The 25402-nt window shown below is 51.1% G+C and overlaps 2 protein-coding genes across 6 annotated transcripts; one reads left to right on the forward strand and one right to left on the reverse strand.

The window, feature by feature from the left end:
- Window positions 1-572: 572 nt before the first annotated feature.
- Window positions 573-12159, reverse strand: CCDC43 (coiled-coil domain containing 43). 2 transcript variants are annotated; one of them, XR_012631893.1, is made up of 6 exons: window positions 11780-12159; window positions 6351-6438; window positions 4025-4160; window positions 3296-3354; window positions 1748-1985; window positions 573-1641 (listed from the first exon to the last, which is right to left on the reverse strand). XR_012631893.1 is itself a non-coding variant. In XM_074891704.1 (5 exons), exons 1-5 carry the CDS (start codon window positions 11954-11956, stop codon window positions 1798-1800), a joined length of 648 nt encoding a protein of 215 aa, XP_074747805.1. In that variant the 5' UTR covers window positions 11957-12159; the 3' UTR covers window positions 573-1797. The 2 variants fall into 2 exon arrangements, 1 of the variants encoding a protein (XP_074747805.1); XM_074891704.1 differs by having other exon boundaries at window positions 573-1985.
- Window positions 12160-12169: 10 nt separating this feature from the next.
- On the forward strand, window positions 12170-25402 carry DBF4B (DBF4B-CDC7 kinase regulatory subunit). 4 transcript variants are annotated; one of them, XM_074891702.1, is made up of 12 exons: window positions 12170-12423; window positions 15015-15206; window positions 16317-16367; window positions 17003-17072; window positions 18014-18084; window positions 18671-18707; window positions 20678-20720; window positions 21583-21699; window positions 21941-22067; window positions 22766-22875; window positions 23445-23571; window positions 25200-25402. In XM_074891702.1, the coding sequence occupies exons 1-12, from the start codon at window positions 12271-12273 to the stop codon at window positions 25338-25340; spliced, it is 1239 nt and encodes a 412-aa protein (XP_074747803.1). In that variant the 5' UTR covers window positions 12170-12270; the 3' UTR covers window positions 25341-25402. The 4 variants fall into 4 exon arrangements, with proteins under 4 accessions (XP_074747803.1, XP_074747801.1, XP_074747804.1 ...); XM_074891700.1 differs by having other exon boundaries at window positions 23445-25402; XM_074891703.1 differs by lacking the exon at window positions 23445-23571.

Raw genomic sequence — 25402 nt, forward strand, 5'->3', positions numbered from 1 at the left:
TAGTCTGGAGAAGAGGAGGCTGAGGGGAGACCTCCTGGCCCTCTGCAACTCCCTGAAAGGAGGGTGCAGAGAGGGGGGATGAGTCTCTTGAGCCAAGGAACCAGCGGCAGGACAAGAGGGAATGGCCTCAAGCTGCGCCAGGGCAGGGTCAGACTGGCTCTTAGGAAGGATTTCTTTGCAGAAGGGGTTGTTGGGCGTTGGAATGGGCTGCCCAGGGCAGGGGGGGAGTCCCCATCCCTGGAGGGGTTGAAGAGTCGGGTTGACCCAGCGCTGAGGGATCTGGTGGAGTTGGGAACGGTCAGGGGGAGGTTCATGGTCGGACTGGAGGAGCTTCAAGGGCTTTTCCAACCTGGATGATTCTGTGATTCATTCCCTGCAAGGCCCCGTGGAGGGAAGGGCACTGTGGGATGCGAGGTGTGAGTGAACAAGGACCAGCACCACAGCAGCAGGGTCAGCCCTCAGAAACGCCGCTGCCGGGCAAGGGGATGGGGAGGAGACAGGGCAGGCACGAGGGGAGCCCCACACCACGCGCCGCAGGCGCTACCCACGATGGTCACAAGAGAGGAACCCGCTTCTTGGCCAACCAGTTTTATTATTCAAGTCCAAAGATAAAGCAGTTATACTCACACTTGCAGCAGCTAGTTAAACAGGAGGCACAGCCCTTCAATCAGACGTGCCGAAAGCAGGCGCTGGGGGCCGGCGCAGCAGCAGCACACACGAGGCACACCGGTTCCTCCCGCGCCCCCGAAAGCGCTGCAGCTCCTCCCTCACGCTCCCTTTACAGAAATTAGTGTTCCCCTCTCCAGAGGCGGGTGGCACCGTTATGAAAAAGGCTGGGAACGGGCAGGTAATGAGCCCTTCGGAGGCGGCTCCCGATCGCAGCTCTGCCCCGGGAGAGCAACCAGCCTGTAACCGCAGCGCATCCAGCTCCCTTACAGCCGCCGTTAAAGCGTTCGCCCCGGCAACCACCGTGGAAATAACAGTCGATGTTCACCCACAGGAAACATCGGGGAGCACCATTTTCCAGTATCAGCACGAAGTCTTAAAATAGCATAAGGACTCAACCAATTTGCTACCGCTGTGGCTGATGCTCAAATCAGCGCGGAATTACCTCGCCAAGAGCCTGCGGGTGGTGCAGTCTCGTAGCTGCAACTCATATATATTTCATAACGTTTCCTTTCTCTTGCTGCAGAACAGCACTTGCCCTCGCTGAGGTCAGCTCCAATCTCCGCGCTCTCAGCTCAGCCAGAACAAAGACCTGGCGTTGTTCTTGGCAGCATAAATACATGTATTTGCAAATACATTTTTCAAGGCTAGTGTTAAATAAATTCACATTCGCCCTGTAGCAGCACGTCCTTAATTACATGTCAGGAAGGGGCTCTGCTCTGTTCGCAAATCCTAACACGCTGTTGCTGCAAACCAAGGCCGGCAGGAGGACGCAGCCAGCTCGGAAGCCCTCTCCTACAGCTTGTTTTGCTTTGCTTGAAGTGGTTAGGAGTAAAACTCAATCAATTTAAGAACACGGACATAATTACTTCACCGTTCTTTGGTACAGACATTGGCCACAATAACTGACTGGGACATCTGACACCACAAGCACATGGCACGCTTCGAGTTTAAGAGGTGCTTGAAATTTCTTTTCTGCTATGAAAAAAAAAAAAAAAAGAAAAAAAAAAAAAGAAAATGCTTCCAAAAAACCACTTGCCAGCCACGTGCCCAGAATTTCTGCTGCTTTTTAAACACACACCATATTCATAATTAATTTTATCCCTTGAGAGTCCAACTGGAAAATCCCGGCTATCGCTTCCGCTCGCCTTTTTGTGTCCTTTTCTTCTCCTTCTCCTTCCGCTCCTGCTTGGCTAGCTTATCCTTCTCTCGCTGGAGTTTATCTTGCTCTTTTTTCTTCTGGAACTCATCTCGCAGCAGCTCCCGTTCCAGCTTCCTGGCATTCAGGACATCCTCCACGTTAGTGTTTCGGAACAGCGCTGGCGCTGCGTTAAGGGCTGACAACGCTCGGGCTGAAGCCGCGCAGCTTCCGCTCCGCAGCCGTATTTCAGAGCTCTGAACTAGACTCTGGCTTCAGCTCACGGGCTGGTTTGTTCTGCCTTCACCTTCTCACTCCCACTTCTGCTTCCTCACCAAGCAGGGAAGGAATTTGGGAATGAGGAATGGAGAAAGAAAAAGGAATCTCGGCCTGTTTTTCCAAATAGAAAAGTCACGTAGAGTAAATGCACGCTCCCTAGAAAAGGATTTTTTCCTACAAAAATCAAGTTGCCTACAGGTTCTTAAGACTGATACGCGAAAAAATTTGTAAAACCTCTACAAACTGAAGAGGAAGGTAAAGAACACGCACAGTACAGCCTCCTCCCAAGGACTCACCCCAGCTGGGTGTACGACACACGTACACGTGTGTGTGTGTCTGCACCCGCAGCCGCTGGGATCGCGGCTGACGCCCCGCCACAGCGAGCCCACGGCCAGCGGGTGCCAGGCGTCCCAGTCGCTCCCAGCCACTGGGATGGGAACGGGGCCGACAGCGCTGGCTGGGGCAGCTCTGCCCGTCCCGCCGGCCACGCGGGAAGGCTGCAGACGTGGGAACGGAGGAGGCTGCTCACGCCAGGGATCCCCACGGCCTCGCGTCCTCCCTCCCGCAGCGACCGGTGCCAAATGCTTTGGGAAGAGCATTAGAAAGAGCAAGTGGGTGTCTCCTCCGCTGCCTCCTCCTCCTCACCATCAGTAATGTAGGGACAAGAATAATTTAGGCTTCACTTTTTAATTATGTGATAAAACCTGCTTCCATCTTAAACCTGCCAGCTGGTGAGCTTGAGGAATATCCCAAATTATTGTGTTGAAAAAAACGTGGGATACCTGGTCCTTGTTCATCTTTAACGTTCAGCTGCACCACGGCCTGACGAGTTTCACAGTAGTTTTCTTTCTGTTACACTTTTAATAATTCCTGATTTACCTCTCCATACACCAGTTAACATTAAGCTGATGTTCTGGGAGAATTTAATAAGCATGTTCTGTGAAGCTTCAGAGAGGGTGGAAGAGGGAAAGAAGGAATAGAGGAGAGAAAAGAGAATGATCAGATCAGTCTCAGCTGTGCACACAGGGCAGGGAGCAGATGGACCTCTGACTTTCATTAGGAGCAAGGTTATGAAAAGAAAAATGAATTACCAAACTTAAAAGGTGGCCCTAAAGAAACAAGGAGCATCAACTCAGACATGGATGGGAAACTCACCGTGGAAGCTGCCTTCCTCCCAAAACACCTTTGGGTCATTGACAATTCAAAGGATACATTTTTCTGATCCAATATTTACTGCTGTTGCAATCGATCCATCCTGTTCATCCTCACCAGTGAGAGAATTAAGGAAATATGGACATCAGTAATGAACTTGTGCCTCTATACAGTCACACTTAAAACATGTCAAATAACTGTTTTATCAAGCCACAGGGAAGAAGCTGGAAATTAATGCAGACAACCATGGACCAGGCAAGCACAAACCCCCACGTTCAGCTCCTTCCTGTTGCTCCAGTGCCAGGGACAATTCCCTCCCTTCAACTTTGCACTTCAAGGAAGAACTTGTTCTTCAGCACTGCGAAGACATAATGTTAAACTCTCCCACTCTACACATACTCTCTAAAGAGAATCTTTTCAATAGGTTTCTCATCAGAAAGCAAGCAATAAATCTGATACACAAACTACCGTGCAGTTACTGGGAGGTGATTCACTACAGCAACACACCTGGACTGGGCAAGCCTTACCCAGCCGAGCACGTGTTGGTGGGGAGTGTGGACATGGAGGAGAAACATACTCAAAGGAGCGTCTGCTCATGGCACTCCACAAACTAGGAGCTTGCATGCTTTTTCCCATGGAAGTTACTCTATCACAGAGAAGGAAGATTGAAAAGTTTCCCCAATTCTCCCCACTAGACACTGCAAAGCTGGAAAGGGGTTGTTTTAGGAGATTTTTAATAAACATTGTCCTTCAAAGCACCAAGTCTCAACTGGGTCAGGAAAAGGATATTCCTCCTCATCCGTCACGTTGGCATACTGGGCCAGGAGGGCAGCTTTCCTTTGCTTCTCTTCCTGGGAGACCTCCTTTGGCTTCACCACTATCTTGGCCTGCTTCTCCATCATGCTGGCGATGGCTTGGATCTCATCTGGCCAGGAGAAGAGTCAGAGCATCAGTCAGGCCCTGCAGACACGGCAGTGAAGCCCCAGCTGAGAGATGCCACACGCCACTGCTTCCTGCATCTGCAGTCCCCCAAAGGCACCGTCCCCCCGTCACAGGCTGTGTCCCTGTCGCCGGGGACAACACGCCGAGCTAAAGGTAGAAGTCTCACCCAAAAACATCCCCGCCCTCCTCCCACAAGCCTTCTCCCAAGGTCACTAGTGGTGCTGTCAATGCAGGGCACAGCGAGCCGGCCTTTCGGGGAATTCAACCTGACTCGAGAGCAGGAGCTGCTCAAGAGCCACCGAGGGGATGGCTCAGGCCAGCGCGGCGTCTGACGCGGTGACGTGACCCCAGCTTCTGCCCGCCAGGAGGAATCCCCTCGTGCTGTGCACAGACACCATCAGATACTGTTTTTCCTGGACCAAGGGAAGTTTCACAATGAAACTTTGAAATCAGTAACACTCTTGCTAGTGAAAATCCATTTTACTCCCAAGTTGCACTCTCTTCTGGTTAAAAGCAGCCAAATATGTTTAACTATGTACTAAAACCCACATCCACAGAAGTTCTGAAACCCAAAGTGACTGATCAGTTTAATATTCTTCCTTTTCTACCTACCTAAGGAAACAAACAGCTGATTCACCTTTTAACACTGAAGTTCTGCTGCCTGTTTCTCAAAGTGACTTTTGGGTTTTGAGACCAAATCTTTTCTAGTTTGTTAATAACTTATCCTCAGGATTCTGTTATTCTAAGTAGATACAGACTTCATTGGGGATTTATCCTTTTATGGAACCACAGTGAAATAATTAAATCCTTGCACTTCTAACAACCTGGACACATACTGCTACCTCCTTTCTGTGACAAGTAAGAAAAATCCCTGCGGGTAACCAATGGTGAGGAGTCCAGCAGCAGCTCCAGCAATTCCAATCACTTGTCCCCAAAAGAGGGATTTATTTTATTTAATCCACAGAATAGCATAACTTTTTCCTCTCCCCAGCCAAAGGCAAGGTTGTGCCAAGGACAGACTTCAGTGAATTTTCAGGGAACGCCACTGAGCTGCTGTGTGGTTCAGCCGCCTCATCTATAAAGAGGAGGTGAGTGATCTGGGTGAAATGCTGAGGTTTAGACAAGAAAAGCGCTATATAACCGCAGCCTCACAATAAGGCTCACTGGGAGAACTATTTCTAGAATGACATCCATCAGTGACAATATTCTGTTTGCAACCAGAACCAACAAAAAAATGCAAAACAAACAAAAAGCAGGATTTAGCCAAAAGGGATGTTACATTGTCACGGGCTACGGTTAGGTCCGTGCAGTTGGAAGATTACCAATTGATCCATGCAGTATGCTTAAACCAGCAAAATCTTTCCAGCATGTGACTTCATTGTACTCCAGAGCTCTGCTCAATGACCAGAACAAGCCTCCCCGATGAACAAGAACAAGACGGAGGTGTTCGCTCCCGAGCCGACAGCTGAAGACGAGGGATGAATTCAGAGAGGGTACAACGAAACGGTGGGACTACACACGACTGGGAAAGGAGCAGCATTAGTACAGCAGCAGCGGCCTCACAGAGCCTCCCCCCCACAGGCATTTATGGAAAAAAGGGACAGTTTTAAGAGAAGATTTTGGAATAGGAAAATAAGAATGCTTTCCTGTCAGGTACTGGGGTGAGCAGCAGCAGAAGGGACAGCACAGCTCTCCATAGGTGCAGTTGTAGTTGTATAAACCCACCTGCTTTCCAAACCAGCATAAACTGAAGTAGCATGGGCATTTTACATTACACTATACCATAATAACTGCATCTGCCATCAGCGTTAGCTGCCATCGCTACATTGTTAGCGCTGAACGGAGAGAAAGCCCTAGGTGTTTTGTGAAATTGAAAAAATCCTACAGAAGAAAAAAAAAAAAAAGAGCTTATCCTCTGCAGCATTATGAACCCAAAGAGCAGGAGAATGCTAGGGACAGCCAAACGTGAAACTACTCATCCTCATTTCATATTTCAAGACAAAACAGTAAATAAGCAGCAATAGCAATGAGAAGCAAGTCAGATCTGCAAACATATTAATGCAGCATTGGTTTTAACTCCTAACAGGACGAACACACAGTCCTCATCTTGAGAAGGCCCTGCAAATTACTCATACCACGAGGAAAGGCAAGGCACACCGAGCAGCGACACTACCTTCTTTTTTCTCTTTGGCGTCAACAATCTGAGATTCAGACCACTTCTCGACTACTTCCCTGCAAACATCGTTTAAGAGATCTTCTTCCTAGTAAGGGAAAAGAGACTTCTCAGTCTTAGAACAAAGTTGGTCTGTTTTAAACAGGCACGAATCAGATATGAAAAGTATCAGCTGCAAAGAATCTGAACACCCAGCAATGAGCTCAAGCGATTTTCACATGAAGTCTGCTCGTTAAATGCACACACAGGACTTTTGTTAACCTGGGACGATACGAGTCATGCGATGCACTTACTTGTGGACACAGCTCAGGACTAGAGAATGCCTTGACCCACTAGGCAAACGCAAGGTGTCGAGGCTGCCACCCGACAGCTCTGCACCGCGCCGGGCGATGCCTTATCACCGCGGCCGTTTGCTTTTCACATGACAGCTCTAACACCACACGCTGGTTTCGTAGCGGCTGGCTCCAGGTGCAACAGCCCTACAAACACTGAGGAAAGGCAATTGGGGTATCTTCACTCTAGAAATCTGCTGCCCAGCATCATCTCTCTTCTTGAGCAAGGCTGCAGAGAAGCTACTCAAAGGCCACCTCCAAACAGTGAATAAATTAGACTGGATGAAACATGGGTCGGGGCCAGTATGGAGCTGAAACCACTCTGGTGGTACCAACAGACTATCTCCTCCCACCAGCAGGGATGTTCTCGTCCCCCTCGACCTGCCTGGAGCATTACCCACGATCTAGGGGTGGCAGCGGAAAGCATTTACACTGTTGTTCATTACCGAGGAGGACTAAACTGAAGGGAGAAAGGAAACGCACCCAACCACACCAGGATGGAATCCCCATCGCCAGATCCTTGGCTTGTGCAGCTCCACCATGACCCGCTCTCTCCCCAGAGCCTACGCACAGCTTCTCGGGGCACTGGTCAACACCGTAATTCAAGTTCCCGCAGCAGACGGGCGACACACTGCCCTACCACATCTCAGCACACACGGACGCTGCATTTCTGCAAGGACTGCCCAATATGCAAGTTCAGATTACAGAAGCTGAATTCTGGCGAGAAACACAACCCTGATAAAGAAAAGTGTTTTGAAGAGTTACAGCCAGTAGCACTTCACTGAAAAGACATATGTGTACAACGGGCAGAGAGTTTCGATACTTTTTAATTTATTTTGCTTATTAACACTAAATGGGGTTTGCCCAGAGCTCAGAAAAACACAGCAGCAGAGAGGCTTGAGGGGAGCGGATATCAAATAGAAACTAGCTGGCCAGGGACACCTCAGGAATGAGCCAACTGGCATTGAGACGTGCCCTTCCCCTGCCCCTCGGTGCACGGCAGCTGCTCGTGCTCAGGCTGGAGCCGGGCGCTGCCTGCAGGTCCCCGCGGTCATCCCGCTCTCCCGGGGCAGCCGCACTGCGCTCGAGCAGGGGCCAATCCGGCAGCAAAGCAACGGTGACCTCTTACTAGAGCTGTTCTGCCAGCCCTGACCATCGCCTACCCTGCCTATGCCAAAAGCTAGCTCTGAGGCAGAAAACCTGATAAACTCAGCCTAGAAAAGAACTGCTTTTATAGTTGTGTAGGAACCAGACCTCCACCATCTGCCCCTTTCCCCACCTTTCACAGCCAGGCGTGCAGCAATTGGCATTTCAAAGATAAGCACATCAAAGCTCTGTGTACAGACTTCCCACCAAAAAGACACCAAGTTCACAATCCTTATCTTGAAAACTTGGGACACCAGGTACCTAAAAAAAGCGCCTTCAATTTCCAGGACAGACTGTCACTGAAAACATTACCCACCCAGCAGAGCAAACCTTACCTGCATGGGGGACAGCAAAAAAAGTTGAGTTCTCCACAACTGTGGGACAGATGAGGAGATAAAAAACATACAGAAAAATCTCTCCACCTTCTGCTCCAATACTATTAAAGAGCAACTCAGAATAAAGTCCTCCCACCCCTACAACAGCTAAGCACAAAATCCTGCATGTCACAGGCAGATGGCAGGAGAACCGAGACACAGCCATCACACAAAGCAGCCGAGCACCGAGATCACGAGCACAGTTCAGGGCCGTGCACACAACAGAACAAGGTCCCTGGGCTGGGGAGGAGACGCTACAAGGACAAACACGTGGGATATCTGAGGTGATCTGCAAACAGAGACAGCAGAAGGACGAAGGGTTTGTGATTCCCACCGATATCAGACTGTTTTAAGAAGTCAACATGCCTTTAATGAGGGTGGATCCAGAGGACAGATGATGCCTAATCTGATAAGATCAGGTATAAGAACGGGTGGGTCAGGTCTGGATGAACCCGCTGACCCCACTCCCACCAGGAGATGACACCGAGATCCTCACAGGAACACGTGCTGGACGAGCAGAACAGCAACAAGGATGATGTGCACAGAAACACCATTTCAAGTGCCAGTCAGAGGGACTCTTCCAGCCCTCAGACACACAGTAAATCACGGAAAGGTAACAAAAATCAGCATGGTTCAAGGACACAGAAGACATGAAGGTTTTTAAGTGTCAGAAACACTCATAGTAAAAGGAACCTCCTTAACAGATGGGCTCCCCTGAGTGCGGGGAATACTGGCCCACTGGAATCAAAGCGGGCAAAATGATGAGCAACTTTATAGTAAGCCAGGAGAGAAGGTTGGCACCTGGTTTCAGTGTGCAGGAGGAATAAAATCAGGCAAGGGATGATAAAGGAATGGCAGCAAGGGGGAAGGAAAATGAATGGCAGAAGACTAACAATGACGGCAGAGACCTGTGCAACCTTCTAATAAGGGTCTGAGCAATATCAGGTATTTGTGTATCGCTGGAGGCAGGCCTGTGAGGGGAGAACACAAAAGTGAGATGTTTTAGTGATCCCAGAAATGATGAAAAAACAGCCCTGGAGAAAGGAAGCTGGAGAAAGGCAGAAACAAAAGACCAAGGTGACAGCACATGAATGGACATGAATGAAGCAACAGAAAAGAAACACGATGGGGCAGCCTGGGTGAAACTAAACTGTTACAGGAGGAAGCAAAGAGAGGTTCTGTCACGCAGCGCAGGCCGTTTGCTGTAGCACCCTTCTGTCTCGCTGCGCTCTGGATGGAGACCTTGAACACAGCACTGACTTCTGTGCCTCTGGGAGACTCGCTCCCCACAGGTAAGAGCAAACTCTGCTAATAGTGGTGGAGTTCAGAGAGCTGAGGGTGCAACTGCCAAATACCTTCATCTAGTATTCCCCAAACAAACAAGAAATGACATTGGTTTAGAGGTTAGTAAATACAGAGAAAAATTAACTATGGAAAATACAAGTGAGCTGGATTCTGCCTGGTTTAAAGAGAAGAACTGAACAGAAATAGATCTCAGTTCTAAGTTTCTTGATTTGAAACGGTTACATAAACCCAGGGAACTAATGCAGGACATTGTCAGACTGAGGAACCATGGACATGAGTGCAGAGGTTCCCTGAAATTCATTTTTATGAAGGTTGTCAAAAACAAACAAACAAAAAAATTACCCTGAATTTGTGTATAGAACAAAGATAAAAGACTTGGCAAGAAAAGCCCCAAAGTAACATAATAAAAGATTGTTTCAAAAGTCAATACAGAAGTAAGCACAGAGTCTATAAATAAAGGAAAAAAACACACCGACTAAAGTAATTAAAAACTCTTAAGAATGTAATTTTTAAGAAAATACTTTAAGAAAGTCATTAAAAAGTTTGAGGGTTCAAGAGACAAAAATGTTTTATAAGAATTGCAGAAAAATCCAACTGAGCTCAAAACTGCAAACGAAGCAAAAGTCAGCTGTGATTGTGTCACAAAGAAACTAGAGAGAAGAAACGGGGCTGGGGTGCAACATGTAGAGGGTAAAGACAGCCCATAACTCGCTGAACATGAAAATCCCACACCGGTCCTCAAACTGGGCGGCAGTGCAAGAGAAGGGTAACTCAGCACTAAAGAGAAAAGGGGAAATGTCAGAACATCACACAGGCATGGCGGGGCGAGGGCGGCCGCCACGCTGCACACCTCGACAGCTCGCGCTGAGCACGCGCAGCGAGACGCCAGGCCCAGCCCAGGCCTGCGAGTCTGCAGCCAGCCTGGGTGAGGAAATGAAATGAAGCAAGTCTGGTCATTACAGGCAAGTTAATCAACCTCAGCTGTTTTAGAAGAGCATTTTCCAAAGACATTTTGCTCTGTCCCTAACACCAGCAGGATGCACTCTTCGCTTCTCCGATTATTTTAGGCACAAAGCTACACTGGCACAGTTACGCTTCATTTAGAAACTACTGCACTGCTGGCGCCCCAGGGTGGGGAAGGGATGGTGGAAGGCAGTGAAGAGGTGCTCTGTCTCTTAGGAAAACCCGTTAAAAAAGGCATGCAGTTGGTGCACAGAATACATGATATAGTTACCTAGGATAACAAAAAGCTGACTGTAGAGACTAAGTCCCTTTGAGTTTCATGCTCCTATACAGACATTTTGGGAGGAAATCAGCAATAGCCATTGAGCAGACTGTTATTCAACAGCAGCACACACGCATTATTTAAGGTTTTACACTACAAAATATCCATTTATGCAACATCCTAAGATGCAGATACTGTAAAAATCCTACAGCTCGCAGTGGAGATGCCTGTTGAAGAGAAACTCTCTTCTACACCCTCCTAAGCTTCTCCCAGAAATCTGGCGTGGGGAGAGGCGAGCGCTGCCCACCCCCGAGAGCTCCAGCCTCTGCCCATGCAGGCAGCTTGTGTCTGTCTCAGCCGGGAATGTGCTGCAGCCTGATCCAAGGGCCTGGCTCCTGGGAGACGACACGGTGCTCCGAGGAACGAGATCTGCTGGAGGAACGATGACCACTTAACACAGCTACCGTTGGGCCACTCTAAAGGAGCTGTCATTAAAAATCACCTCTTAAACCACAGTCGGGTGCTACCAGAAAGCCACCCTGCTCGGAGGCTACAACCCTGTGTCCTCCACACAAATAAGAAGTGACCCTGGTCTTCCCCCACACAAGCAGCCACGCTCCGCAGCGCCTGCCAAAGTTTCTGATCTGTCTCAAAACTGGCCCGAACCCCTCTCCCCAACAAACAAAAAACCCCAAACAAACTCCAAACACCTGAAGGACCCAGAAATGCCGCCAGAGAACCTGGAAAGGTCCCCAGAGGTGTTGGGGACCCCCTGGGGAAGGCGCTTATCCACATCAGGGGTTCGGGGGAGCAACGCCCGCGTGTTCCCCGCGGTTCTCCACGCCAGCCCCCGCGGAGCCTCGGAGCCCAGCGAGGCCGCGGCCACCCGGCGCCTCCTGGGCATGTGGGGGAGTCCCGGCGATGAGACAGAAAGCTCAGGGGCGCGGAGCGGGCGGCAACACCCTCCGGAACCAGCCCCTCGCCCCAGGAGGCTCGTCCCGCCCGGCCCGGCCGCCGGTGAGAGGAACCCCCCGGCCCGTCCCTCACCAGGCAGGCGGCCAGGACACCGCGCAGCGCCTCCAGCCGCTCCTCGTCGCTCTCCTCCTCGCGGAGCAGCCCCTGGATGTAGGCACCGTAAACGGCACGATCGAGGCCCAGCACCTCCAACCGCGCCGCCAGCCAGGCCGCGAAGCCGCCCTCCGCCTCCGCGCCGGGCGCCGCCATCTTGGAGCAGCAGCGCCGCCGCGCATGCGCACGCGGCCGCCCGCAGAGAGAGGGGAGGGGGCACGACGGCGGCCGCGGAGGCCAAACTTGTGGCGGCGCCGGAGGGGGAGCGGCGGCGCTCAAGGGCCAACCCGCCGTGCCCGGGGCCGGGGAGCGGCGGGGCCCGGCGGGGCCCAGCGGGGCGGCTCGCCGGTGCCCGTGGGCAAATCCTTCCCCTCAGGAGCGGCGAACGCGCTGCGCCGCCTTGGTGGGCGAGCGGCGTGTCCCCGCGCGGCTGCCGTAGCGCCGCCGTTACGGGCGGGGCGGGAATTTAAATGACGGCGGCGGCGGCGGCCGCGCCTCCCCGTGCGGGCGCCATGGCGGGCCCGGCCGCCCCGCGGCCTCTCGGCGGGAAGTCCTTCTACCTCGACCTGCCGGGCGGGCGGAGCGCGCGGGAGCTGGCGGAGACCATCCGGCGCCTCGGCGGGGTGAGCGGCCGCGGCGGCGCCCGGGGCCTCCCCTCGCCCCGGCTCCTTCCCCGCCTCACACCCCCCCCCCCCCCCCCCGCCGCAGGCGGCCCCGGCTCCGTTCTCGCTCTGTTTCTCTATCTGCCTTTTTTTTTTTTTTTTTTTTTTAAAGCCTCTTTACTTTCTTGGTCGCTCCTGGTGTTGATTTGGCGTCGCAATGCAACCGCCCGGCTCCCCTTCCCGGTGCCCGCTGGGCGCCCGGTCTCGCCTCACAGCCGGGGAGCCACTCGGGGAAGGAGGCCGCCCTCCACCGCCTGTCCCCCCCACCCGTCCCCTCGCTGCCCCCCATTCCCCCCCCACCTCATCCCCTTGCTTTTTGGTTGCCTGGTCCTGGCAGCATCTTCTGGGTGGTAGCAACAGGTTGCCCAGCCATGGAAGCACCGTCCAGGTGGTGGTAACTAGTTGCCTGGCTATGAGAGCGCTTTCCACTGAGGGGTAACTGGTTGCTTGGTCCTGGGAGCACCTTCCAGTAGATGGCAACTGGCTGACTGGATGTGCAGGTGCCTCCCAGGCGGTGGTAACTGGTTGTATGGTGATAGGAGTGTCTCCCAGTGGGTACTAACTGGTTACCTGGTGATAAGAGCACCTTCTAGTCAGTGATAACTGGTTGTCTGGTCGTGGGGAGAGCTTTTTGGGTGGTGGTAACTGGTTGCCTGGTTCCCCTTCATCCCTCATAACACACTGTGGCAGCGTAATTTTTTAAGGAAGTTGTGGGACTTCCAAATATTTCCAGGAATTCAACATAGGGTAAAGTAGGGTGACGCCAGCCAGTCTCTTTTGTGATGTAGCTGTGTGCTTTTCTCATGGTTTTCCCAGAAAAGGCATCTGGACCCTTCCCCCTAAGAAGCAGTTGTTTGGGTGGATCCATACAATATTCATTGTGGCCTCTCCAGATTTTCTTGGTGCTGACTCTGCTCACCAGTTCCTTATATCCTCTCCCAAGCCCCTTCAAAAAGTGTCATCACCTCAGTCGCCCAGGCTGGAACTGAGGACGGGAGTTGTACCCAGCAGCTGGTTGTTCATCTCTCTTGTCTTTCGGTTTCCTTATGACTCTTGAGTACAGTTTGGTTACTGTTTGTTGTTACTGTTTGTTTTCAGACTGTTTAACCTCTCTGTTTGAGGTGGATTTCTCAAATGCACCCCAAAAACTTCCTTAAATCTTCAGTGCTACACACAGGTGTAAAATTTTCATTTAGTTCTTGTTGCTGCTGTATCTGTGCTGCCAGGAGCACGTGTTGGCTGTAGAGACATGTGGGGAAGCTGGCTTGCACTTTTTTCCCTGTTTTTTTTAATCACACCTTCATGCTGAACTTGGTGGTTTCTTTCTGTCCTCCCCTGGACACTCAGGGACACTCTCCTTGTAGCATCTCTTATTTAACTGTGCGTCTTCAAGTTGGAGCACTGCTTGCTCCCAGCAGTCAGTTATTTCTCTGCGTAGCTGCCACATACTTGGAAATAATTGTAGCTTTTTGACTGTCTCTAGTTTCTTATCAAACATCATCTCAGGTCACTTCCCTCTCAGAAATACAGTCTACCAGGAATGGAGTTCTCATTCCTTTTGCTCCTGTGGAGATACTGAGTTCAAGTACACCACAGCCACCATCTGTAAAACAGCTCTTCAACAGTAATACCCAAATCCAGGTCCTGTGTGTTGTTCAGGACCAAATTAAGGGCATTTTATGGCCTTGGACTTGCGTGTGGTATCTTGTACTTAGCCTTGACGCAGGGCTGGTAACATCCTGGAGCGTTATTTGGACGGGGAGACTTTGATTTACTCTCCTCTGTGCTTGCAGCCCCCTTGATCTCCTGTGACACAAGTCACTGTTGCAGGGCAGTCTGCAGTGTCACTTGGGGCACTTCACACAGGTCCAGGCTCTGGAGCCACAGGATCTGTAACGCAGCAGAGCTGCCTTGTTCAGCAGCTGTGACTTCAGACCGCTCAGATCTTTGTCTTCCCATGGGCTCCACAGCTGTGCGTTAGTGCCCCACGGCTGAGTTTCTGACAAGCCTACTGTTAGCGTGCCGAATTCGGGTTTTCCACCTCTTCCTTGGGCTTTGAGCTTCTGTGCAAAGGTGCGTGTGTGTGTTTTGGCCTTCTAGTTCCCTCCTGCCCTGTTCTATGTGGAGCTGCTTGTGCCAGCTGTTCGCTTACGACTTTATTTTGCTACAATGAGTTCTGTTCTGCTGAGAACAACTCTTGCACACTGATACGTGGTGTCCAGGGCCTTTTTCTCAGCTATTGCTTTTTTTCTGAAACCATTGCTTGAACAGTAGATAACGGTAGACAGTGTCATGAAGGCCTCAATCGGAAGGTTCTGGTGGTTATTTGCAGTGTATCTCTAGGGCATGCACTCTGTGCATCATGAGATCCCCTCCTTCTGGGAGACAGCAGTAAGGAGTGGAAGAAGGAACTACCTGTTGAGATGAGTACTTTCAGCAGTTCCTTAACTGCGTGGGGGAGTAAGCTAAAGGCAGTAGTTCTTGTTTAGCAGGACCCTTCCAGCTCAGAGTTGAAGAGCTTCAGAGCTGCTCTGTTCTGTCTCTTGCTGCAGGTGACCGAAAGCTTCCTAAGCAAAGAAGTCAGCTACGTGGTTTCCAGCAACAAAGAAGCTAAACAAGACAAAGCCCAGACTCAAACTGAAAAGTGGAGCAGCGTAACTTCAGAAGATGCAAAAGCCACGAGCCCAGTGCCTTCTGCCTCCAAAGGGAACCACACCAGACCTCACCAGAAGCCACCAGACACTGTAAGAGCTATAAAGGTTTAGGCCACCTCAAAGTTTGGCCCAAGGGATCTATAGAGTAGAACCTGAGACCAGTGTTGGAAGGTAAAGTTATTCCTGCTCTGAGCAAACATGCTGTGTTGGTTTTTTTTCTCCCTGCGCTGGCTGTTCTTATTTGTACCCCTGTTCCTTGTATCTGCACATCATTGTCCACTCAAATGTGTATGTCACAGCTTTGAGCCAGTAAACAAGGATATCTACTCAAATGGCAGAGGAAATAGAGGGCTTGACTGGCTTCCTAATAGAACAGGCAATTGTCCTGATGCAGAGGTGTGTCTAGAAAAGCCAGAGGAATGTAGAGAAGGCAGAACGGTTGCAGGCTCACAGACACAGGTAGGGCAAGGCCGTTGTAACCGGGGAGGAGATCTACAAGGGCAGCTTGCAAGGAGGGATTTCTCTAGGTCCTATTCACCCTGCCAGGGCTGGGATTTGTGGTCAGCAGTGCTTGTGGCCAAAGCTCCATCATCCAGCATTGAACACTGGTGTCCACTGGAAGCTGTGACTGTGGGGAGAGCCTATGAGCCCAGTCTCGGCCATGGGCATCTCTGCCACTGGCCCACGACCACCTGCAGGTGGGAAGACTCAGCATGATGTCAGGGGTTTGACTCACGGGTTTGTTCCCCTGTCCTTTGCTCACAGTGCTATCCACTTTCTAAGAAAGAGCTTAAACTATTTGCTGAAGTAATTTCCTTGTGAATGAGACTCCATTCCCAGAAAGGGCTAGCAAGGATGTTCCTAACCCCTGCCAGCCCATTGGGATGTGGCAGACAGAGTTTCCGAGCTAAGCTGCTGCTTCCTCTTGGCTCTCTCTGGAGTATTCACTGCTGTTCAATAAAAGCCAAGCCTTGGCTGAACAGCTGCTTAGGGTAAACCTAATGGGTGCCTTTGCGGTTTGTGTTCTCTGGAAATGCTCAGTCCTGCTGTCTTCGAGATGAAGTGTTGGCCAGACTCCCCTCCCCAGCAGAGAGCCGGTATCACTAGTAACAGTTCTTACTGGACAGCCACGCTGTCCTCAGCTTGCTGCTGCCTGGTAGCTCTTTGCTTTAACGTCGTACTTGGCTTCTTCCTCTGCAGGCCCTGATCAGCAGGGGGAAGGAACTGCTGCAGAAGGCCATGAAGAATCAGGTGAGCAGCGTGTGGATGGGCTTTTCTCTAGCTGGGTACATTCAAAGTACTGCTGAGCAGTGCAGAACCAGTGCCAGGCACTTCTCCAGAGCCCCTGCCTGCTGAAGGGAGCAGACTGGGGCTGGTAGAGGTATGAAGCAGCTGCCTGTGGCTCTGCAAGATATTGTGCCGTGCTCCTGGGCACTGTTCTTCATGGAGCCATGTCATCTGTCCACAGTAGTACTTCTAAGGCCTGTCCCAGTGATCTGGATGCTCAACACAAGAGAATCATTAACACAAGACCTGTTGTTAGATGAATTTTTAACCTAGAAAGAACTAAAACCACATAGCTGGGGCAAAAGGCTACCCAGGAGTCCTTTCACTAATATCACAAGTGGCCAAAAGAATCTCACTGCCCACTGAGAAGTTCATGCTGTAGCAGGGATTAAAAATTTGACCTAGATGCTACTGTTAATTTGGGGTAGATAAAGCATGACTTCAAACCTTTTCTGCTGTGCCCTGATTTTAATAACAGCTACGCAATGGTCTGTCAATTGGACAACAGGAAAATCTCTCTAAACTAGATTTAGAGCCGCATGAGCTCATACAGCCCTCTGCTTTGAGCTGTACCTTGCCAAACCTCTCTGTTTGTACAGGACACCTGCAGTGGCAGCAGTATCCTCGCCAACGCTCGCCTGTGGGGAGTCCAGATCTTGCACGTGGATGGTATCCTTCTCTGGAGGCTGAAATTTAGCTGTTGGTAATTAGTGATTTTTGAGACAGGTGGAGCAGAAGTGGTGTAGTGAGTGTGATATGGGAGAAGGAAGAAATTGCAGGCAGTACCTGGTAGCTGACTGATGCCATCCTGGCCATGGCTAGCGAGGTCTGCCCTTCAAAAACCAGATTAACTTGTATGTATAGAATATGCTACGGTCACATTTACAACAGCAAACACTGAGTATGTTGTAATATACCGAAGCTGTAATATTAGAAAATGATAATAACTTGGTCAGTGCATTAGTTTGTGCCAAAAAGACCGTTTTTACTAATTGACCTGGAAGTTCAGATCATGATAATGGCAGGACTTGGTCGTTTTAATTAGGAAGTGCTGATGTTTGAGGATCTGTGCTGGAAGGCACTTCCCATCTCGGTGATGAATGGGGAGGGGGTGATGGGAAAGACAGATGGTGAAACTCTGATTCTAATAATAGGTCTGGAGTAAAAGGTTCCTGAGTGTCCAATGACAGTGACATACGGCTGTGGCTGAGCTTGTCTGGATGCACGATGGAGGCAGCTGCTGCCAGTACATGTTCCTGAGCAGCCAGCTCTGCCGAACCGCAGCGGCGTTGCAAGGCTGTCAGGGCTTTCAAGTGCCAGGGTCTGGTCTGCATGCTGCAGAATTCCGAACAGTGTCTTGTTTCTGCAGAGACTTAAAGCCAGCTCCAGCTCTGCTAAAGAGCAAAACGGTGCCATCCTTCAAAGCACTCTTTCTTGGCTGCTCCTTGGGCAAATTAACTGTGTAGTGGTGATGCTCTGCCAGGGGATGGCAGGCTCAGGTGCCAGGTGCTTTTCCCCGGTGCAGATGGGGAGTTACACTTGTGCTGCAGTCGGTGCAGGGGAACAGCTCACCTTCTCTTTTTGAGCTCTTTGACATCCCACCTGCGCAGAAATGGTGTCGTATGCTCAACAGCTGCTGCGTGCTGTCTCGGGAGCAAGGAAACGGTGCCAGAAGACAGAGGTAACTGTCTTAACTCCAGCCAGTCTGAGGCGCTCAGGATCCCTCGGTAGCTCTAAGCAATCCTCCTAGCTCCTCTAGTGCTAATGGGCTAGTAAACAGGGTGATTCCCTAGGTTTTCATCCAACACTAGGCAATCTGGTGCTTCTCTTTATTGATGGAGATGACAAAATGAAAAGAATTTTTCCTTTTATGAAGTGGAGGTAAAACCAGATGAGGGTGAGGCAGCTGTTAGTTATCAACGTCATCTGTAGCAGAGCTAATACTGATTTTTGACTTGCACGGGACTGAGGGTGAAATGATGATCATATGCAGCTAATACACTGGCTTTCTGAGTGTTTTTTAATGCATTGGGGAGGTCAGTGAGAAGGTAGGACGTAAGATCAGAGAGTGGCAGCCTGTATGCTGTATTTAAACTAACTCTAGGTAACTTGGGAGACAAAATATTAGGGGGAGGTGATACAGTCTCTGATGCAGGAGCTCTGAAGTGGTGGGTGAGACTGCTCTAATCTCTTTGCTGCTCTGGGATCAGTAATTACAGTTCTGCCTGTGCTGGCTCCCATACTAAATATGTCACTTTTTCCTTTAGGCAAAATGCCTTGCATCTGGATCAAAAATTCGCAAAGGTAGGCCTGGAAGTTGTGCTTCTATTTACACTCAAGAGGCGGAGCTGCTTGAAGAAGCCTCGTTTAAAATTTGAAAATCCATCCGAAACTTCAGCAATCCAAAATATGCCAACTGTTAAGGCTGTTTCTCTTGAATGGGTTTTTTAACTCCTTGTCTGAGTCTAGCTGCAACCTCCTAATACAGCTGAGGACATTATGCCTTTGATTGCAGGCAGTGTTTTTAAAAATCCCATAAAATGTTTGCAGTGCAGCTCCCAGAATCCTGAGGCACCTGAGAACTGAGCTGCTGGCACTGCACACTGAATCCACTGGCTCAAACGAAGTTTTGAAGAATAATGCATCCTACAGAGGAGAGCGTGTTCCTCACAACCCACTCACTTCTGTTAGGCTGAAATGTACTGCTGAGACACCAATCTAGGGATAACACTTCCAAAGGAGGAGGGAGGGGGGAAAAAAGCAGGTTCTCATCTGCAATTAGACAAGAGCCAATTGTGGTACTGAGATTGGCACCAGTGATGTAAGTTAATTTGTGACTTTGCTCGTTGGGGAGTGAACACCCAGTAATATCTCAGAGCGGGCTCCAACCTGGATTCTGTGTGTGACACTTGGAAGATTATTTTCCAGTCTGGGGGAGAAGGTGGTGAAAAAAGGCTGGAAAAGCTGTTGGATAAGGCAGATCGTCTGCTGCAGGCTCAGAGCTCTTCGTTGTGGCATACTCTGAACCCTGCCTGGGGACTTGTGGTGACAGCTGAACCGTTTGTCACCGTTCAGCACTCTGCCATGAGAGCTCAGGACCTGCGCACCAGTCTGAGTTTTATCTAGGACCTTAAACATGGCCTTGCTTTCAGAAGTGCTAAGCATTTGGCAGCATTTACGTGGAAAAATTGATCCTGTACTTAAATAGCTACTTTAGTGACATAACAGCACATTTGATGCAAGCTCAGGATGAGGCTCGAGGAATTAACTGGTGAGGACAGGTGGACTCAGCCTTTCTGGAGGATGAGGTTAAATTTTCTTTGGAGAAAATAGCATTGAGTGCCAGGATCGCAAGAAAAAACACCTCGCCCTTCAGAGGCAGTAAGGGAGGCACGGGAGGCTTGGTTTCAGGGTCAGGCAGATGCCCTGTGGGAATACCTTGGTGTTCATTTGTTTCTTAACCGGATCTGTACTCGTATTTCCAGGCTGAGCGTAATGGTATCACTTGCCAGTTGAACATACCTTCGAGACAGGAGGGACCCGGTAGCCTCTTCTCGCAGCCTGGCTCTGAAAACCTTTTCCCTGAACGCACTGCTGAGGCTTTCTTCTGCTCCCTTAATATATATTATGCCTCTGGAGGAAGTATAGCTGCTGTTTGCCCTCCTCGGGGACCAAGTAAAGGCCAGATATTGCTCTTTAGCGTGCCAGGCTTGGCTATGCAGCATGTTGGTTTGGCTCCAGCAGCTCTTACTGCTTTGACTTAACTATCCTGGCCTGAGCCATTCTGAACTCCGGGCTGTTGTGTAAAAGTAAAGGGAGAAAAAGATGCTGGAAAGGTTGATGCAGAGCTCTGTGCTTGTGCAACTGCTGCTGCAATTTGTTTCTTACAAACCTGTGTCTCGTGCTTGGCGGCATGTTGTGTTGAGGATGTGTGACAGTTTTAAGGGTTTGAATCAGAATTGGAGGCTTGGGGTTAGGTCACTGGCTGGTAAGACTGAGTAGACGTTAAGATGCAAGGAGCTTAGCTGGAGGTTCTTTCAAAGGTGGAAACAGTCCACAGTTGGGCTGCCTCTGGGGTTTAGTCACCCTGCTCTGGAGGTGGGGTGGGGGTGGTAGGTTACCCAAGGAGCTGTTTTGGCTGCACTGAGCCATCACTTGGCATTCATGGGTGTCAGAAGTACTGAAGAGCCTGGCTCTGCAGCCCAGTTCTGTTGGGGAATGAATAAGTAGGGAATTTGGCCAGGGCAACTTCTAACCAGCTTGCTTTCGAGCAGGAAAATTGAAGCCCCCTTTTCTGAAGGTTGAAGACCAGAGCAGGTAAATGAGGTCTTTCTAAATATCACACCTTAAAACCTCGGGGCTCCCAGGGAGGGTGTCCTTTACTGGTTTTATTTGCAGTGAATATTCCATCTGCAAGGCAGAGTGTGGCTTCTCTGAGGACCCTGTTACACACCGGGAAGTTGACACTCTCCTAGAGGGAGGCAAACGGAGTGTAGAGAAACAATCTAGGTGGCTCAGATGTCAGGGGGGAAAAAAGGTGTTAAACGAGACTTGACAACAGAGTTTACTTCCTTGCTCAGATTCTGTTTGTGATCCTCAGCGGGTCACTTAATCTGCTTGAGCCCTCTGAAATGAGCAGAGAGATTGAAACACTAGGTCAGGGCCTGTAACTTGATTACAGCATCCAGCACAAGGGGATCTGATCTCTGTGGTGTTTCTAACAACTCTGTAACTCTAACAGTATCCAGAGTGCTAATTAATTATTCTGAAGACAACATTTAAAGCAGCTTTAGAGTCAAATATTAGGGTTTACATGCTGCATGCAATAAAGTGTGAAGAGAGAGAGTCCTGGGAACCAAAACCTTCCCATGCAGCTGTGTAGCTGAAAATACTGCACTGGCTGCTGCTGATGTGCCTCGGGGGCAGAAGGTGGGTTTTTAGCTGAGCAGGCAAGCCTGCCTTCTGTCCAAAACATCCCCCCGTCAGTGCTGTCACTGGGAATAGGGTTTAGTACTTCCAGTGAGAAATGGGGAAATCTCTGGAACAGCCAAATGAAAGGACAGTGATAGCCAGCATCCCATCATAGGTGAGACAGCACCTTGAGCCCCTCTCGGGGGGGACAGCTCTCTAGCCATGCTATCACTGCCAGAAGTCTGATGTCCTGTTCTGCTGCTTTCAGGCAATTCCGACCCTTCCATCACCAGTTCAAAAGCTTTCCCGACCTGAATTTCCTGGCACCCAAAAGCTCCAGTCCATTTGAGCCTCTGAAAGGCCTCTCAAATTCTTGCAGAGCCAGGTAAGTTGTAGCTCTTTCTGTGCAGGTTTTTAACCCAAGTCCTCTGCTAACTGCTGCCCTGCTGGTTCCTGGGATTTAGAGAATCCCTTGCCTTCTGGATGCGGGCGAAAGGAGCCGTGTTCTGGGTTGAACAGCTGTAGTTTATAAAAGGCAGCACTGCCTCCTGCCCTGTCCGCCAGCAGCTGGGCACCTGCTGCTCTGTCAGGTGAGGGCAGGGGGGATCTCTGCTGTTGCCTTGCAGGGCTGTGGAGGGCTGTCCGATGCGCAGCGACGGGGAGAAGAGCCCCCGATCCACAGCGGTCACTGTGCCAAAGAAAAAGAGGGGATTTTGTGAGTGCTGCCAAGAGACCTTCGAAGAGCTGCAGAAGGTAAAGGCTCCCCCGGGACCTGTTTCCTTGCAAAAGTTACAGGGGCCACTCGGCAGCTTAGTTATGGTGATGTGCCTGTTCGCAACACGCACCCTTCCGGAAGGAGGGCCGGCTGCTGTACGTGCAGCCTTGGTGGTATCTCCTAGGATCAGCCTCGTAGATGAACACCACAGTGTGTCTGTGACCTCCTGGTCTGTGCAAACAATGGTTTTGAAGCTTAGAGCACGACGTGCTCATCTCTGGGGCTAGGAAATCCTTAAGGATCATCCCCTGACCTGATCTGTGAGGTGGGAAGCCTGTTCCACAGCATCTGGGGGACACAGGCTGATTGAAAAGGTGGGAAGAACTTTTTATTCTCCTGGAAGGTGCCGAACAACGTGGCTTTCAGAGCCCAGCCTTTAGTGATAGACTACGTATTTGGAGTCTGCTTTTTTACTAGCTGCAGGGGGAAGCTGTAGGCTGCTGTTGGATACAGACACAACCTCCTTTCAGCAGGTGTCTATGGGAACAGAACACTCGCTGTAGGCAACCGGGGGTAACAGCACTGCCTGTTTCCCAGACCTGCTTCCCAACAGCAGCTCTATCTGGTGAAAAGGCTGTTTCCCTCTAGTCTGTTAGGCTGTGGGAAGCGGCTGTTACTGCAAATTTCCCTCCTGTGAAAGAATAAGTGTTGTAAAAGGGTCTCTGCCACCTTCCAGCATCTCCAGAGCCCCCAGCACAAGCAGTTTGCGCTGGACGACTCGCAGTACGCCCCTGTGGATCGTGTCATCTCGCAGCTCACCAACAACTTTGTGGAGCAGTCAGCCAAGTAAGTCTTTGCAAAACTGGTAACTCCCGGAGCCAAAAAGCAGCACGGTGTCACACAGCACGCTTGCAGAGTCTCTGCTGCTGTGGCACTGATCCCTAGCTCATGCCTTCTGCCAGGGAATGGGCCAGGCAGGAGCGGAGGGCTGCGGCTGACTGCAGGCAACCTGGCACCTGCCAGGCAGAGTTCAGACAGGCTGTGGGAGATGTTCTTGCATTTCTGTGGCTTCTCTGCTTCGGGGAATTTCCTGCGGATTTCAAGTGCCTCTTAAACTAGGGAGGGCAGCTGAGCCCATCTCTTCTGTCCCCACGTCTGATGCAAACCCTGCTGTTCTGTAGCACTCCTGCACCCAGGCCCTGGGCTGTTGAGAAGGCTGAGAGATCCCTCGTGCTGCCCATCTCCTCTGCCAGCAGCAGTATCACTGTTTGCTGAGCCTCACCAGTCTAAAATTTCTTACCACCTCCTGAGCAAGGGCTTCAAACACCCTGCACTGCAGAAAACGCTTCATCTTGCTGGGGGGAGGGTGTTGCTAGGCCCAGAGAGAGTGAGCATTAACTGATGGTTCTTCTCAGGATGCCTCGGTCCTGCCTGACAGATGAACGCTTAGTGCCTCAAGCACAAGTCACTGGAGGAATTGAGATGCTGACAGCAGAGCTGGGAAAGGAAAGGGAGCAGCCTGGGCAGGGTGCTGTGGAACTGGTAATTGATACGGAGTGTGATCGTGACCTGAAGACCAAGGGATGTTCCCCTTGCCTGCCCAGGGACGGGGTCAGTAATCCCAGAGAAGGAGGGGGTTTGCCAGAGAACTGCTCTCTGGGGCTGCCTGTCAGAGCAGGACTCACCAGAGGGGTCTGTGCTGCGCCTGGCACCATGGAGGAGTCTGCGGTGGGGAGTACGGGATGGGGCTCAGCTCCCGACCTGGGCTGGGGTACTCACGTGGTGGCCGCTCGTGTCAGAGAGGCGATTGCTGCTTCATCTGAACCTCAGAAACAGCAAGTGCTGGTGTCTAGCAGCCACCTTCCCCAAGCACCGCCTGCCTCCAGGAAACGCCAGCTCTCCTCCAGACAGAGCGACCAGGTGGGAAAGAAGCCCCGGCAGGAGCTGGGTGTTGGCCTCTCTACCTGCACGCAGACAAACCCAGCGGATGGTGGGATGGGTGGACAGGGTGCAGGACAGATGTCTGAGCCTGGCTTGCCCGGTGTGGTGGAGGCTGGCAGCTTGCCTCTAAGCACAAAGCTCTCCAACAGACCTCGTAGCTCCCTTGGTTTGGAGCTGTGCCTGTGTGGGAGCCCTGGGGACCCTGCATCGCGGCCGGGTTCCCTCCAAGCTGTGTCTGTGGGTTTTGATCCCGCAGAGGCTCCTGCTGCCAGCGAGCGTGGCTGGAGTGGAGCGAGCGCGAGTTCCCCAGGGAAGCAGCTCAGAGGGGAAAATGAAAACACACCCAGAAATGTGAATAGTCCCGAGCTGGAGAGCACAATGAGCAAGACCAGCTGTCGTACTGGCCGGGTGTCCTCTCCAAAACTGCCTGTGGCTGAAGCCAGATGTTGCTGCTCGCTCTGTGTCAGAGCAGCAGAAAAAATAGCACCTGAACTACCTGACCTCCCGGGCCACAGCAGGGAGCGGGCTCCGTGCCCTGGGCAGCTCCAGCCTCGTCCATGTAATGCACAGGCTGATCAGGACTTCAGCAAAAGTTCTTCAGAGTCAGACTGGGATGTGCAGCTGCTCTCCACCCTAACGAGTGTCCAGGACGGCAGGATTCAGGCTGTGGACAGGGACTTGCTCCAAAGGACACAAGTCAATGTGAGGAACAGTGGGTATGAGTCTCAGCTCTGCTCAGTCCTGAAGCAGAAGTCAGAGCTTGCCTGGGCAGGCAAAGAGGACAAGAACTGCCGGAACTGTTGCACAGAGACAAAAGGAGCCTCTTTCCCCATATTTGGGACCTTTTTTGGCAGCTGGACTAGCTAAAACCACCTCCTGGCAGTTCTCTGGGCCTTTAGTGGGAGCTGTGAAGTGGCTGGGAAGGGATTTAGCAAGCCACCTCCCTGTCAGGACCAGGAAGCCCAGCCAAGAGCCAGAGTGAGGACCGTGGGCTGCACAGTGGTCTCCAGACAGCGCAGACAGCCCGGGCAGCTCTGCTGTCGGGAACTGATGGGTGATGCGGTGGTTTCACCGCCCTCGGCTGGGAGAGGGGCTGGGATCTTCCCTCCTCTCTGCTGGTAACATTTAGAGCCAATAGCTTCCTCCTCTATCTCCTCACTGGGCTGCTGACAAGATGGTCTTTCTCTGGAAGTATCTGTTCATCAGGAATGTGCTCTTTGCCCTTCCAGATTGAGAGCACGGCCTGTTCCTCCTTTCGCCCACTCCTTGGACGTGCAGATGGTGGAGAGGAGGGCCCCAGGGGTGAGATCTGTGTTCTTCACGTGGTTTGGGGGTTTGTTGGATGTCTGAGTATTTACAGATGTTTGTAACTGGTACTAAGTTGGAGTTTTTTAGCAAACCTTTAAACTTTTAAATAAAATGGAAGATGAGA

This window comes from Strix uralensis, chromosome 22, assembly GCF_047716275.1.
Source record: "Strix uralensis isolate ZFMK-TIS-50842 chromosome 22, bStrUra1, whole genome shotgun sequence".
NCBI classification, from domain to species: Eukaryota; Metazoa; Chordata; class Aves; order Strigiformes; family Strigidae; genus Strix; species Strix uralensis.

Bases quoted from the DNA above. Each gene is read 5' to 3' on its own strand.
- CCDC43 (XM_074891704.1), bottom strand. From the start codon at position 11,956: ATGGCGGCGCCCGGCGCGGAGGCGGAGGGCGGCTTCGCGGCCTGGCTG. The intron at 6,439-11,779 runs GTGAGGGACGGG...TTCCCTTACTAG, and splicing joins GTGTCCTGGCCGCCTGCCTG to GAAGAAGATCTCTTAAACGA. The intron at 1,986-3,295 runs GTATCCTTTGAA...ACGCAGCGCCAG, and splicing joins AAATATTGGATCAGAAAAAT to CGCTGTTCCGAAACACTAAC.
- DBF4B (XM_074891700.1), top strand. From the start codon at position 12,271: ATGACGGCGGCGGCGGCGGCCGCGCCTCCCCGTGCGGGCGCCATGGCG. The intron at 18,085-18,670 runs GTAACTGTCTTA...TTTTTCCTTTAG, and splicing joins AACGGTGCCAGAAGACAGAG to GCAAAATGCCTTGCATCTGG. The intron at 21,700-21,940 runs GTAAGTTGTAGC...GTTGCCTTGCAG, and splicing joins TCAAATTCTTGCAGAGCCAG to GGCTGTGGAGGGCTGTCCGA.